General features: G+C 41.7%; 1 protein-coding gene across 1 annotated transcript; it reads right to left on the reverse strand.

Moving 5' to 3' along the window:
• Positions 1-1,748: 1,748 nt before the first annotated feature.
• Positions 1,749-13,418, reverse strand: abcb10 (ATP-binding cassette, sub-family B (MDR/TAP), member 10). Its single transcript, XM_022193559.2, has 14 exons — positions 12,458-13,418; positions 11,282-11,488; positions 10,270-10,472; positions 8,761-8,895; positions 8,324-8,470; positions 7,367-7,502; positions 7,161-7,256; positions 6,767-6,976; positions 6,549-6,628; positions 6,211-6,391; positions 5,363-5,406; positions 5,033-5,067; positions 4,798-4,856; positions 1,749-4,695 (listed from the first exon to the last, which is right to left on the reverse strand). Exons 1-14 carry the CDS (start codon positions 12,891-12,893, stop codon positions 4,502-4,504), a joined length of 2,163 nt encoding a protein of 720 aa, XP_022049251.1. The 5' UTR covers positions 12,894-13,418; the 3' UTR covers positions 1,749-4,501.
• Positions 13,419-13,669: the final 251 nt, after the last annotated feature.

The following is a 13,669-nucleotide window of genomic DNA, read 5'->3' on the forward strand; positions in this document are numbered from 1 at the left end:
GTTTTCTTCTCTCCTCTCCTGAGAGCACAGAGGGTGAGCGAGTCACAGAAAGTTTAAGAATAGCACAAGCGCCGGCATTCAATAGCTGGAACCAATACTCTGGCTGTACACGAGAGTCCTACCTTTTAAAGTGCGACAGCGTGCTCACCATGTACAGTAGCCTTTTTATTTTTTTTTTAAAGAGAGCAGACAGAGCATCTCACTGGAGATGCAGATCAATTTGTTATCTACGTATGTTGTTGCATTGAAGAATGACTGAGGATACTGTGGATATTGTAATGGACAGGTAAAACTTAGAACACCTAACTAAATTGATTAAATCTCAGCTGTTTAATCAATTCCTGTTTTCTCTTATTTTGTTATTGAAGTGGTGGGGGAGAAACAAATCAGCTTTCTGCTACTCTGTAATGCTCTGAATGAGGCTGAAGAAGACAGAGTGTTTGCCTGGGAGGAAACACAGACAGTGTAGACAGACAGAGCCGGATGAAGGTCCTCTGATTGATGGGAATCACATCCTGACAGCCAGACTTACTTTAAATAAAGCCTGCTTGGCTGAGCAGGTCCTGATTCCTCAACAGTTTCCAACCATGCTGCTGTAGCATGGTTGAAGTGGAGCGAAATGCAGCAGAAAACTACGGATGCATCTCTGTCCAGGTTGCAAATAGGTTTTGTGTTCCCATCTCAAAACATAAAAGCCTCTAGCCTAGTCTAATAAAGACTTGGAATATTGTTGCGTAAGGCCAGGAAGGGTCAGAAGCTCTTTTCCCGTAGTTCCTCAAATAGCAGCTCCAGAGAGCAGTGAGGGGAGCTGCAGCACATGGAGTTGGAATTGCAAACTTGTGCAGGGCTGAGCGGCACCTGGTCTGCTGCATGAACACAACTGCTGGCTGGCTCTAAGGAGAATGACACTTCCTTGTAGAGTCACAATAAGAAGGGAAGTTCTAAAGGAGTGAGGTGAAAATGACTTAGTCCTGGACTAAACTGATTTCTGTTTGAAAATTCTCCATTAAAACTCGGTTTAATCCAGAATGAGGCTTAATTTGTCTCCAGGAAAGCATCCCTTGGAGTTTAGATAAGATTAAGTCCTTGAATTAGATATTCAGCACCATACTCTGTAAACAAAACTCAAAAATTAACATCAGTGAGCATGTCTACACCAAGTATAACTATACATTATTTCTTCTTGTGCTTGCACTTTTCTGAAGTCACTTTCCTATGACAGCAAATAGACAACTGACCATTTCAAACAATCCAAATGAGTTGATGAGCACTTGTTTAGTCTTATGCTGCCTTCAGGGTCCAACAATCTCCTGTGAGGTTAAACCCACTGACTGCGTCCACTTGCTGCATGAGTGTCTATTTACAGAGGAGCTCACGACAATGTCAACACAACCTACCAACAGCTGAATACACATTACTCATATCATTACCACAAAGTTATATTTTGGTATGACAGACTCAATAAACACTGATCCCACCGACTTGAGCAGAGATCGCCTCAGAGCCTCAGTGTATGAAGCAGCAGCGCCACCTAGTGACAGCTGGACACACAAAGTTCATTATAAAGCGATTTACTGCATGTGTTAAGAGAAATGTCAGTCTTACCTACAGCGACAGACTGGCTCTGTCTCATTTTACCATCGATTTTAGTAGCTCTGTAAAGGAATAGTGACTAAAGGTGTTTTTCTAAAGAAACTTAAATGCATTCAGATTCAATATGAGCAAAAAAAAAAAAACGTTTCAGCAAATAACTATTAATATTTCAGTTTATTCATCTTTTCATAGAAGTATAATAACTTAAACACAAAAAATCATTTAAAAATCTATCATATATCCTTTAGATCATATTTCTATCTCATTACATACAAAGAAATTCTTAGCTGTGTTCTGTGATTTGCATGAATACATGAATCTATTATCAACTATTAAACTTCAAAACACCTTAATCATTTAGTGCAGAGTGCAACGAGATGATGAGTCATTTTTATCTGCATGTCTTTCCATTTACATTATAATGAAAACAGTTTGGCAATATCATTTCACACAAAACAGAGGCGACGTTCAACGCATCGTTTGAAGTGATATTTACCTTTGAAACGTGAACGAACATGTCACAGTGACACGGACATCCAACGCCATTCAAGTAAAAATGACTTGCTGTTGATGTGAGACAAGGAATGAAGAGAACGACGATTAAAAAAACCAGAACTACAATAAACATTTTGTGATGGATGTGTTGATTAACATACAGAACAGAATTCCAACTGTGCTACCATATAGTCAACACACTGTAATGGTTAATTATGTAACATCATGAGGGTATTTAAACCACCTGTGATCAGTGCTGGGTGGACGTGATTTCAGTCTCTGCTATGAGCCATAATCCATTGTTATGAGAGTCTTCATGCCATTATTGTCACAGTGGCAGTTTTCACTCTCACTCTCACTCTCACTCTCACTCTCAGGCTGAATCCCAAACCGCCCCTTACACACTCCTCCTCCACTACCGAGTGTCACTCCAAAAGAAGTCACACTCGCAGCTGTGGAGGGCACCTATTATTGAAGGGGGAGGGTATAAATACGATCGTCAGGAATGGGGTGCCCCGTCGCCTCACCGGAAAACGGAAGACGTCATTGCCATGGTAACATAAAGACGCCTACTGTGCATGGCTGTACCGCTGTGGCACAGGTTGCAACTAACAAGGATCGCTGCTGCTTCCAGAAGACGAACGCATCCCACTTTTTTTCACTCACATGTTTTCCAATCCTATTATCTGGCATTTCAAATCCAACAAATGAATAAATGAATTCTGTCAGTTGTGTTCAAATTTTAAGGTGTCAGGGGGTGCACAATTAAATCAAACGTCAGCAGAGAAGAAGATTTGTTTCTTTTGATTTATCTTTTTACATCACTCTTTTTGTGATGCTCTGTCAGTGTAAAAAAGGCGTGGGAGAAATAAGGGACGCATGTGGAACTCAAATCAATATGTTGGTTTCCTCCTCCATTTCGACGTTGCACTTCCTGAAAAAGTTGTCCAGAGTGAGCATCGATGCAGACTCGCTATTTAAGGGCTGAACAGTCCACTCTCCCTCCGCACTACGCGGTTTGGGACGGCCCTTAATATGGAGGACCCTCCGCGGGAACGCGCAAACGGAGGGGTAGTGTGTAGGGATAGTGTGTAGGGGCCGGTTTGGGATTCAGCCTCACTCTCACTCTCACTCTCACTCTCACTCTCACTCTCACAGAGGCTGGCAGCAGCTGTGGCTCATTCCAATCAGCTGTGACTACGTTTAAGTCCGACTCGGGGTATGAGAATGTCTGGACTAAAAGGGAAATCCTCAAACATTCTGCTGTAGGCTCTCGGTGAGCAGGGAAGTGGGAGTTAACAAGCCAAATATTTACTGAGGAGAATTCTGAGTTCTTAGGCAGCCTCTCCATGCCAGCTATAATATTTAGCCGGCTTAACAGAACCGTGGTGAAAGTGTAGGTGGTTTGAGAGCTGTTTATGTCGAATTTAAGGCTGGTCAAGTGCACATCCTGTAAACACCAAGCGGTGTACTGAGTATGTCTGTGATAAAGGTTTCATTTTTTTTTCCAAACTCTACCATAAAGGCTGAGTACAGGGTAACATTGTAAAAATGAGTAATGAGATGTGATGAAGGATTTGTGGATTTAGAGGTCACTGTTGAGATGACACACAGAGCACTTCTGACACTGATGATGAAAGCACATCATTCAGAAAAGAGGCCTCAGTCCCCAACTCACTACATTTTTTCTGACATACAAAGATGGCAAAGTTTCACGGTTGTCAGTTAAATCCGAGGCAAGTTAAACTCAAGAACGACGGAACGTAACTGTACAAGCAAAACAATCTCACTGCCAATACAACTCAGACCAGAAAAATATTAATTTCAAATTCGTAGCACCTCAGCTTGGATTTTCAGGACAACTAATATTCTTTTGTGACAAATGTGCATATATAAATCAAAATATATTAGAAGAGTGTTCAGTCCTGTTCTACAACACAGTGTAACCACATATAGCTGCTTTTTGTTTTGACTCCAAAATGACAGTAAAAGTCTCTGTGTGTAGGCTTCAAGTTAAAAAAAAACCAAAACAATAATACAGACACAAATCCATAAACAAATATATACTAGCAGTTGGTCTGTCCAAGACATACTGAACTCTTTTTGGTTTTGTTATGATTCTGCACTTTCCTCTCGTGTGTCTGAACTGTGTAAAACAGTGACACCGATCTCAAATCAGAGTTACCGAGAGCCTCCTTCACCTCATCCTGGTTTTCTTTTTAAGTGCACAGTGAGATACGTCCAACACAGTTTCTTAGAATTCACTGATACACATTTCCGTTCTTGCTACCTGTTGTAGTCTTTTTAGCAGTGAGACAGCACAGGGGGGAATTCAACCTGGAATAAAGCCACTTATTCCCAGGTACTGAGCTCACCTCCTGATTTCTCGCACTTATCTGCGCTCCTCGTCCTCTCAGAGAAGTGCTCGTTGCTGTTCTTCCTGTAGAAACGCCTGTTTCTCCATTAGCTTCCTGAACAGTCCTTGCCTGTTTCCTAGCAGCTCTGTTGGCCTCCCACACTCGGCTATACGTTGCTGGTCGAGTACAGCGACAGCATCAGCGTTCTTAATGGTGGACAGCCGGTGAGCGATGATCACCACTGTCCTCCCTGTTGATGGGAGAGAAGAGCAGGAAATAAGGAAAGCTGAGTTTGATATTAGATGTTTGATGCAAGCTAAAAGGAAAAGAAAGAAAAGACGGCAAGATGTACCTTCCATAAGACGCTCCATTGCCTCCTGGACGAGGAACTCGTTCTCAGAGTCCAGTGCACTGAAGAAAGACAAAATAACGTGTTATGGAAGTGTTTCCAATCAGCATAATGGAAACTAGATTTTATAAAGACAGCACAGGCATCACATTTTATCTGATCAGTAAATAAAGGCAAAATGATCAACATAGACCAACAGTACATTTGATTTTCATAAAATAGAATCTCATATTCTTACCTGGTGGCTTCATCTAAAAGCAGGATTTTAGGATTCTGTGAAAAGAAAACCCAAACAGTATTAAAGATACTGACTCAGGTTTCATATAAAAATGAAAGGTGAGACTAAAACCGTTAATTCAAAGCTACTTTCATAGGCCTTAAGCAAAGACAGGAACTCCCAGTTTTCAATGAACTACGTCAGCTGTCATACTATTACCTGATTAGTGGATGTAACTCGTGAAAAAGAAAACTAACAGTCAACCAAGTGTCCAAATAGATAGATCCAGATAGATTGTTTTACTGAAATGTCACTTAATATGTTGAAAAAAAAGAATGCTGTTGTATCTACCTTGAGTAGAGCTCTGGCGATGGCTATTCTCTGCTTCTGACCACCTGAGAAACAAACAGTTACCCATGAACACAAATATAAAGGGGACATCTAAAGAGTGTCGACTGCACTATGCACATGATAGTTTTAAAAACTATTTATATTCTGTGAAAAAGAATAGACATTTTTCAAAGATGCTTCTCAGGAATGAAACAATAAACGAAATAAGACGCAAAAGAGCAAATGCAAGGAAGTCTCAATGAACATTACAGCTGCTTATGAAATAAAAACAGACTAAACATTGAGGGGAAAAATAAGAAAGAACTGCTCTACTTAAATTCAGCTTTAAAAAAGAGGCCTTTATACTAATGAGTATAAACTCTGAGCACATCAGCTGGAGAGGATGTGACCCAAGTATTAGGAAAAGCAACTGACCAGAATTCTGCAATGTGATGAAAAATGTGCAAATACAGTAAATACAAATGATTGTGAGAAAGTTAGAAGATAACTTGTGAAAAAAAAAAACTGTGATTTGAGACTAGAAACTTTGAGCTAGAAAAAGACTTTGAAGCAGTAGGTGTTTCATGTCTTTTAAAAACATAAGAAGTGTCTTTTATAAGTTTAAGACATATTTTTTAAATGCAAATCTACAATATTTTTTGGGGATTTTCTTATGTGAAGTTCACATTCAGCAAAGCATTAGAAAATATGAATGCATGATGGAGTATAAATACATTACTGATCCTAATTTCGATAAGGTGGACGTGTTTCTTCAGTGGCGTTAATCCTGCTAAAACGCATGGATAGCTGACTGTTGTGAAGTGAAGCAGGTGTTGATTCCATCATTTTGTCTGCCTCCGTTCCCTCACCTGACAGCAGCACTCCTTTCTCCCCCACCACAGTGTCAAAGCCCTTAGGAAACCCCTGGATGAAATCATAGGCGTTGGCCACTCTGGCAGCTCTGTAGATGTCCTCGGTGTTTACAGCACCTGGGTCCACAGCACCATAGGCTATATTATCTCTAATAGAGCAAGAAAACAGCACCGGCTCCTGGGAACATTGGTGGGAAAAGGAGGGGAGGAGAGTCAGAAGGACAAAGAAAATGTTTTTTTTGGCCACCTACCGTAAATGAAAATACAACCTAAGTGTTGTGTGTATGCAAAGTGTATTGTGTGGGTAACATCTGCTGCTAATACCAATTTATTACCTGGCTGACAGTCCCAACATGATTCCTGAGCCAGTAGGGATTTAGATCCCTGATGTCATGACCATCTACAGTGATGACACCTGGAGACAAACAGGAGAATAATTTGACATACTCTTGCTTATTGTGTTTTGTCACTATCAGATTTTCTAAGCATCTAATAACCAATCAGTGGCTGTCGTATCAGTGTAAGGGGGAACACAGAACAAACTTGCTCTCACCAGCATCCGAGTCGTACAGTCTGAGCAGCAGTGAGACCAGGGTTGACTTCCCTGATCCACTGGGTCCCACCACCGCCATAATGGTGCCAGCCGGGACTGAGAGGCTTAGATTCTGGAAAATAGGAGCCTCCTTGCGAGTCGGGTAGGAAAAAGTGACATCACAGAACTCTAGCTGGCCTTTCAGCTGGTCTGAAGAAAGGACTCGGCCCTCTGTGGAGGAGGAGAGGAAGAAGGACACAAACACAGAAATATTAAGTTCAACTTGCCTGGCTGGTTTAGTATGGCAATACAATTTAAGAAAAACAAAAGGAGAAATATAAAATATAGCTGTTTTTTAACACAATGACAAATAAGATGCTTGGTAAAACAGGTGTGTGTGTGTGTGTGTGTGTACCATTTTGAGGAAACTCTGGCTTTCTGTCCAGCAGCTCCCACAGTCTGGCTCCTGCTCCAAAACCCTTCATCAGCTCAGAGTAGAATGAACTCAGACCTGCACATCAAAAAAAAAAAAAAAAAGCATCACACTATTAGCGATCACACACACAAACGGTGCACACCTTTGGAAACTGCACAGATCAGGAATGCATATGTATGTGTTACCTGCGATGCTAATGCCCACCCAGAAGGTGTACATGAGGAACGATGAGAGCTCTCCGACAGTCATGTGATGACTGGCCATCAGAAGGCCTCCTTTGTACAGAACTGACAGAATCATGATGTTCCCGCTGAGACCAGTCTGAAATACACGCGCACACACACACAATGTTGTTTAATTAATGCAACATCTGGTGTCACTGCGGCTTCCTGACACAGCACAGAACACGCATAACGGATGAGCCTCTCTTGATGTCTGTTACAACCTACAATTCACATTCAATTCATGATATGAATTAGAGACAGAGTCTTGAACAGGAGATACAGGCAGCTTTACAAACTTAATTGCAAATTAAGAGGAAAATATTTTCCACATTAAGTAAGAATTTAATCTTCTTCTAAATACCGCACACATACTGTAAGTTTATCAGATCTGCCGACTGAAATGTCCCATTCAACAGCCCACACTATATTTTTATCTTCTTACACAGCATCCTTTTTTTGGTGACTGAGTTGACTGGTTAGATTGAAAGGTCTTTCTGATATTTTGTCTGTCAACACTGATGTAAAAGGGAGGAGGACAGCTTAATGTAATCCAACTTTAGGAACAACTTAACAGGTGAAAAATGTTTACAAACGTGCAATTGTTAAAGAATGTGAAGAGGGAAACCTGCTAAAGAGCTGAAAGGTTTGTGTCCCTTAAGCTGTTTCAACACCGTTTTGAAGCACACAAGTGGGACCTGGTACTCTCTGTCCTTGCATGCACGACTGGATGTTACTCGTTTATGGTGAAACAACTCGTTTCAGAGAATGTGGTATTGAGACAAACCTGAAGTATTGTGGCAAAAAGGAGAAGTCCCTGTGTAACACCTCATTTGCCGATAGTGGATTTGGTTTGCATCAGTGAAAGAACACACACACACACACACACACACACACAGACTCACACACACATGCACTTACCACTCCAAAGAAGCCAGCTTGCATTACAGCCTCCTTCCTAGCCAGGTCGAAGACATGGTCCGTCTTCAGTGTGTATGAGCCGACTTCTGACAGCTCTTTACCAAAAGCCCTGACCGTCCGCATGTTGCTGATCCGCTCCTCTGCCAACTACACACAAAAGCACACACAATTTTATTAGTGCCTTTTTCAGATTGCAAATCAAATTATCAACAAGCAAATTTACTCCATCTGCAAATTTAATTAAGTTAGCACAGCCAGTGCTGCATTCATATCGCATGTACACAAAACTGAGACGGACAAACAGTACAGCTTCACTGATATGATTAAAATCCCACAATGGCAAAACCACTGGCTCATTTTTCATGAAAATAGATAAAGACAAATGAGATCTGTAACTCCACTGCTCCTACTGCAGCTTCTTCAGTCTGTTTGTGTACCTGTGTGGCTTGTGCAAGCGCGTCCTGTGTGCGTTTGGATATGGAGCGAAGGTATCTGCCATAGATGATAGCCAGACCGGCCATAGGAGGAACAATCAGCAGCACGAAGCTCGCTAGACTGGGGGAGATGTAGAACTAGAAGAGGAGAGAGGCAAAACAAAGTACAAGTTAATAGAAATAAAATCAGAGGAAGAAAAGGAAGAATAAAAGAGGAGGTTAAACATTAACAGCATTGTATTGGTGAAATTTCAAAAGCCACAAATCTCAAATTAAATCTGACACCACGATGTAGAAAGCAGAACCAAATTTCATTATTTTATCGTAAAATTGCGTGTTTATTTGTGTTTTATTTGCAACAGCAGATCTTTGCATTGAGGGATCTACATGAACTAGTGCAAAAAAAAGTTTTCTGCACCAACTCCTGCAGATATTTTCACATTACATCAGCAGAAAACGCTCCTTAATAATTCCTGAGATATGGCACACACAAAGTAAACTTTAATTTCTGGAGGAAATAATATGCAGCATTCGAGCAGAAGATAAAAATGATGGCACTGACTGGACTCTACTGTAGAAATCTGCATGTAGAATGACATGACAGAGGCTTTCAATAGTCAGTGCAGTTGCTGTTGCTGTGCCACCTGTGTAAATGTCTCTCCTCTCAGCTTGAAGACTGTAGATCTGCTTAGTTGAACACCTGATTGGAGTAATTATTTCCACTGATTTCCCATAATGTTCATTACAACAGGAAATCCTTTCACTTCCCTGTGAGGAAGCCAAACTGTTTGCTGTGAGCACGTCTTGTGTTTAATGATTTTCTGTTCCTGACAGTGCAATTAGCAAAAATAGAACTAGAAAAAATACAGATGAAGAAAAGGTCTCAGATGACAGATCTGCAAATGACTGGTTGATGGTAAAATGTAAATAAGGCAGACAGAATGGTGACAGAACATATGCAGTCAAGAATCACTTTGAAAAATACGACTACAAGCCCAGCAACCTGTTGGTCAGCACTTACTGTGGCACGTACACACATAAAGGCACTCCTTCAGCAGAGTTTAACCATTTCTTCGTAAGGACTAGAAGCATTTTAGCAAACCTGTTTTGCAAGAATCGCACTAACAGTAAAGAATAAATAAAACTCAGAATTACTTCCTTGTAGTGAACACAAAAGAAAACATGCCCGCTCTGTTGTTATCAGACTGAATGACTAAAGCACAATGAGCTCCTATAAAAGCAAAGGAGACATTCGTGAAAAGTTTCTAAAGAGAACTTTGTCACGTCAGGTTTAAGATGACATTTCTCACCATTCCTCATTTCTTAAAGCCGGACTGATAACAGAAAAACACTGGAACATTTTGACACATCTAAGCGAGGAGAATTATTTCTGCGGCTAATAATAGCACAGTAAGGGCGACCTTATTTTGTATTCTATTTCACAGCATAAACGTCTGTTGACCCGTCGCTCATGGCCAAACCAAGCGACCACAGCAGACCACTCATACTCACCATCATGCTGACACCAGCACCTGCCTGGGCGACGGCTCTCAGCCCGTCTGAAAGGTTGTCCGTGATGGAGTGACCCACCACTGCTGTGTCTGACGAGAGCCGGTTGATGAGCTCGCCCGTCCTATTCTTGTCAAAAAATGCCACTTCTTGTCTGAGGATGGATGAGAACAAGGACGCACGGAGATTACGAACAATCTGTTGGCCTGAAGAGAAAAGAGATTAGTGAGGAAGATGTTGACTGCCGCAATGAATCAATCTGCAAATTCACCAATCAGTTAATTAACAGACAATCAGTTGATGAAATTACAAAGCTTATCTTCAACTTAACACACGTGGAAACACTTTGAAAACATTACTTTAGGCTTTCTTAAGTCACAACGACAAACTGGCAAATGACAGACAAAAAGAAAATGCATTAAAAAGGAGCGATCAATATTGTGGGGGATGCATTTATCCATTTTTTGGTACAGATCTCATGTAACTGTCAGTGAAAAAAGGTTCAAAATCTGCCACCTGCACCTCTAAAGCTCGCTAAAAAGCCACCTCATTTGTGTAATCTGAATGCAAACAGAAAGACTGCCAGGCAACATGCAGAGCCTCCAGGAAGTCTCTACATCTGGATGATGGCTGGAAACAAATAACTACAGCAAGGAACTTTCCATAAACCAACAATGTGTCATTTCTGTCGGTTATAGAGAAATAATATAGAAAAAATGTGTTAGTAAATGACTTTAAAGGTGCAAGAAGGTAGATTCTGTTACATTTTAACTGAGGATAGCTAGCTGTGGTTTTAGTTTCACAAGTTAAACAGATGTGAGAGTGGTCTTCAAATCTAACTGGAAGCAAACATTCAGATTCATAAAAGTGCATATTTCTCACATTCTGCTTACTGATACAGGCATCAGTGAGTTTACACCTAGTTTTAGCTGTATGTACTGTATAGTGTTTCTTTTTAATGACAATTTGTCTGAAAATGTGTCTGTTTTCGCCACATGACCTCCCCTCGTCTCACCTGAAACCTGCATGAGGTAGACTCTGGCAGCGTTGGCAGCTCCACCGCACAGAAACACTCCGGTCAGCATGATGCACAGCGATGTTAGGGAGGCGGTCATCGTCTCTGTGTCTGTTCCAGTGGTGTAAATCGTGTCGATCACTCTGCCCAGGAAGAAGGGAGCCGACATGCTGACTGCACTGGAGACCGTTAGGAAGCCTACAGCAGCTGCTCAGGAGAAGAAGAGAAGACACAAACACAGAGAAAGATCAAAGCAAAGAAAGTTGATTAAAGAACGCAAAATCCAGAGCTATAATTCATAAAAATTAAGTCGTATCTTCGAATGCAAAACAGCATCGCTCAGAGTGGTTTTCAAACTACTTAGCAAAGCTCTCTGAAACATCAGTAAGAGCTGAGGGTTGGAGGGTAGCCAACTACTCACTACATGTACACGCTTACAGTCTGGAAAACACCAAGTTTAAACTGGGTCAGAGCAAGTAACACATACTTAAGAAGGGTGAGGGAGAGAAACCTGTAAAAGCTAGTATGTCCTCAGTACAAAGTGCAAAAGGGAAGTACAGTCAGATGGTGTGTTGTGAGCAGCTGCCAGACAGAAACTGATGAAATGAAAATATGATTAAAAACAAGTTCTTTGTTCATCTTCCATCGAGACACGGCTGAGTCAGGTGCTTCTCAACTACAGTGTTTAAATGTTGAGCATTTTGCACAAGTTTAAGCTGTAAATTCATCTGCAGTGGATTCATACCGCTACTTCACACTGTGAGACTTTTAAAACAGGCCTAAAAATGTACTCCAAATCAGGAAGTAGCTGAAATGAAAGTACCGTGTGATCTGGGAGAATGATGATACAGAGATAGCAATCACCACATCCCCTCTTTAGACGAAAGATAGGAGGAAAAAAATGACTATCAGCTCTGAGACTTCATTGGACTGACAACATGCAACATTTAAACCCAGCAGGAACCATTTTTCAGTGCTAAAAAGTGCTGGGAGCTTAAAAACGGAAGCGACATTACAATAAAAATGACATCTGTGTTATTATTTGTAAAGACTGCGCCTTTAAAACATATGTGACCTTATTTTAGTGAAGGTGAGAAGACAGTGATGTTGGATATGTTTTGTGGATGGATTCCTTTATCATAACTCTGTGTGATCAGACAGGGAAATACAGTTTACCTGCCAGCGTCCATCTCTCCGGGTGAGCAAGTCTTATAATCCTTTTGACATCCTCCAGGGGGACGGTGGTGGGAGTCTTCTCCCTCTCCTTGTCCGTTTGGGTCTTCCCTGACTCGGCTGGTGTGGAGTCTGCTGAGGAGCTGGCGAAGGCAACAGGTGTGTGTGTGACCGTCCGTGCTCGGCCTGTAGGTGTGTGTGAGCAGAGAGCTGTGAGGGGACTGCAGGACAGCGCCGACACGAAGGTCCTGGAGGAGCAGGGAGGGAAGGCAGCTACCGGATGGACTGAAGACTTCACCCCGGCGGACTGTCTCTTCCTCCGGGGGGCAGCTGCTCCAGCCGGCCGGTGCTCCAGCCATAACAGCCTGGACTGAGTTAGCTTCAGTTTGCACAGGTGCACTCTGTGTGTGCAGTTTGAAATGCGAATTAACAGCCGCATTATCAGCAACTGGTCAGGTACTAGCTAAATATGACAACAACTTTAAAAAATAAAAACTCAGCGTATCGTCCGTCTCGTCCAGCCAGATTCAGTGACCGATGTGTTTCCTGCTGAGTGAGTCAACCAGAGGAAACATTTTAGTGCTCCAGCCGGTTGATCAACACACCGAGTCCTCCTGTTGAGCTTGTGGTTGCTACATTGTCGAGTTCAGACCGTTATTATTGCTTTTATCTGCCCCCAACAGCCGCCTTTAACCCACTTTATCTCTTATCACCGAGCAGCTACCAACACCCTGCTGTCACTGTCATCTGCCGCTAAATGTTAGCCTGGCAGGCGGGCGGACGACGAGCACACACTAACGGAGAATGGCTAGCACCAAACGCGTTCTACAAAATGAAACTAATTTGAGTGGAAAAGGGTTTAAAGAACAGAAACAGAAAAGGTGACCCCGGTTTGGCTCGCATGTACACACGATTCCTCCTCCTCGACGGGAATTCAACGGCTGATGATATAAGCAAAGTTTCCCCAGGCATAACCAAACAATCCCAGATCGTTAGTTTCATGGTTTCAGTCACCGGGTTAAAGAGGATCCAAAAGCGAAACTCATCGTCATTTTTACGCAAAAAGCACAAAGTTATTATATATATTTAAAATTAATTTTATATAAACACACACATTTTGCCTAAGAGCAGTCAGGACAAATTACATTAAGTAAATCATTTTCTAGAATACAGACATTTGCCTTTCGTTTTTTGTTTATTGACAAAATTCAGTTG

The sequence above is a fragment of the Acanthochromis polyacanthus genome, chromosome 2, assembly GCF_021347895.1.
Source record: "Acanthochromis polyacanthus isolate Apoly-LR-REF ecotype Palm Island chromosome 2, KAUST_Apoly_ChrSc, whole genome shotgun sequence".
NCBI classification, from domain to species: Eukaryota; Metazoa; Chordata; class Actinopteri; family Pomacentridae; genus Acanthochromis; species Acanthochromis polyacanthus.

Coding starts and splice junctions, on each gene's coding strand:
- abcb10 (XM_022193559.2), bottom strand. CDS start 12,893: ATGCGGCTGTTAATTCGCATTTCAAACTGCACACACAGAGTGCACCTG. Junction 10,473..11,281: donor CTACCTCATGCAGGTTTCAG/GTGAGACGAGGG, acceptor TTTTCTCTTCAG/GCCAACAGATTGTTCGTAAT. Junction 8,896..10,269: donor GTGCTGGTGTCAGCATGATG/GTGAGTATGAGT, acceptor CTCCTCTTCTAG/TTCTACATCTCCCCCAGTCT.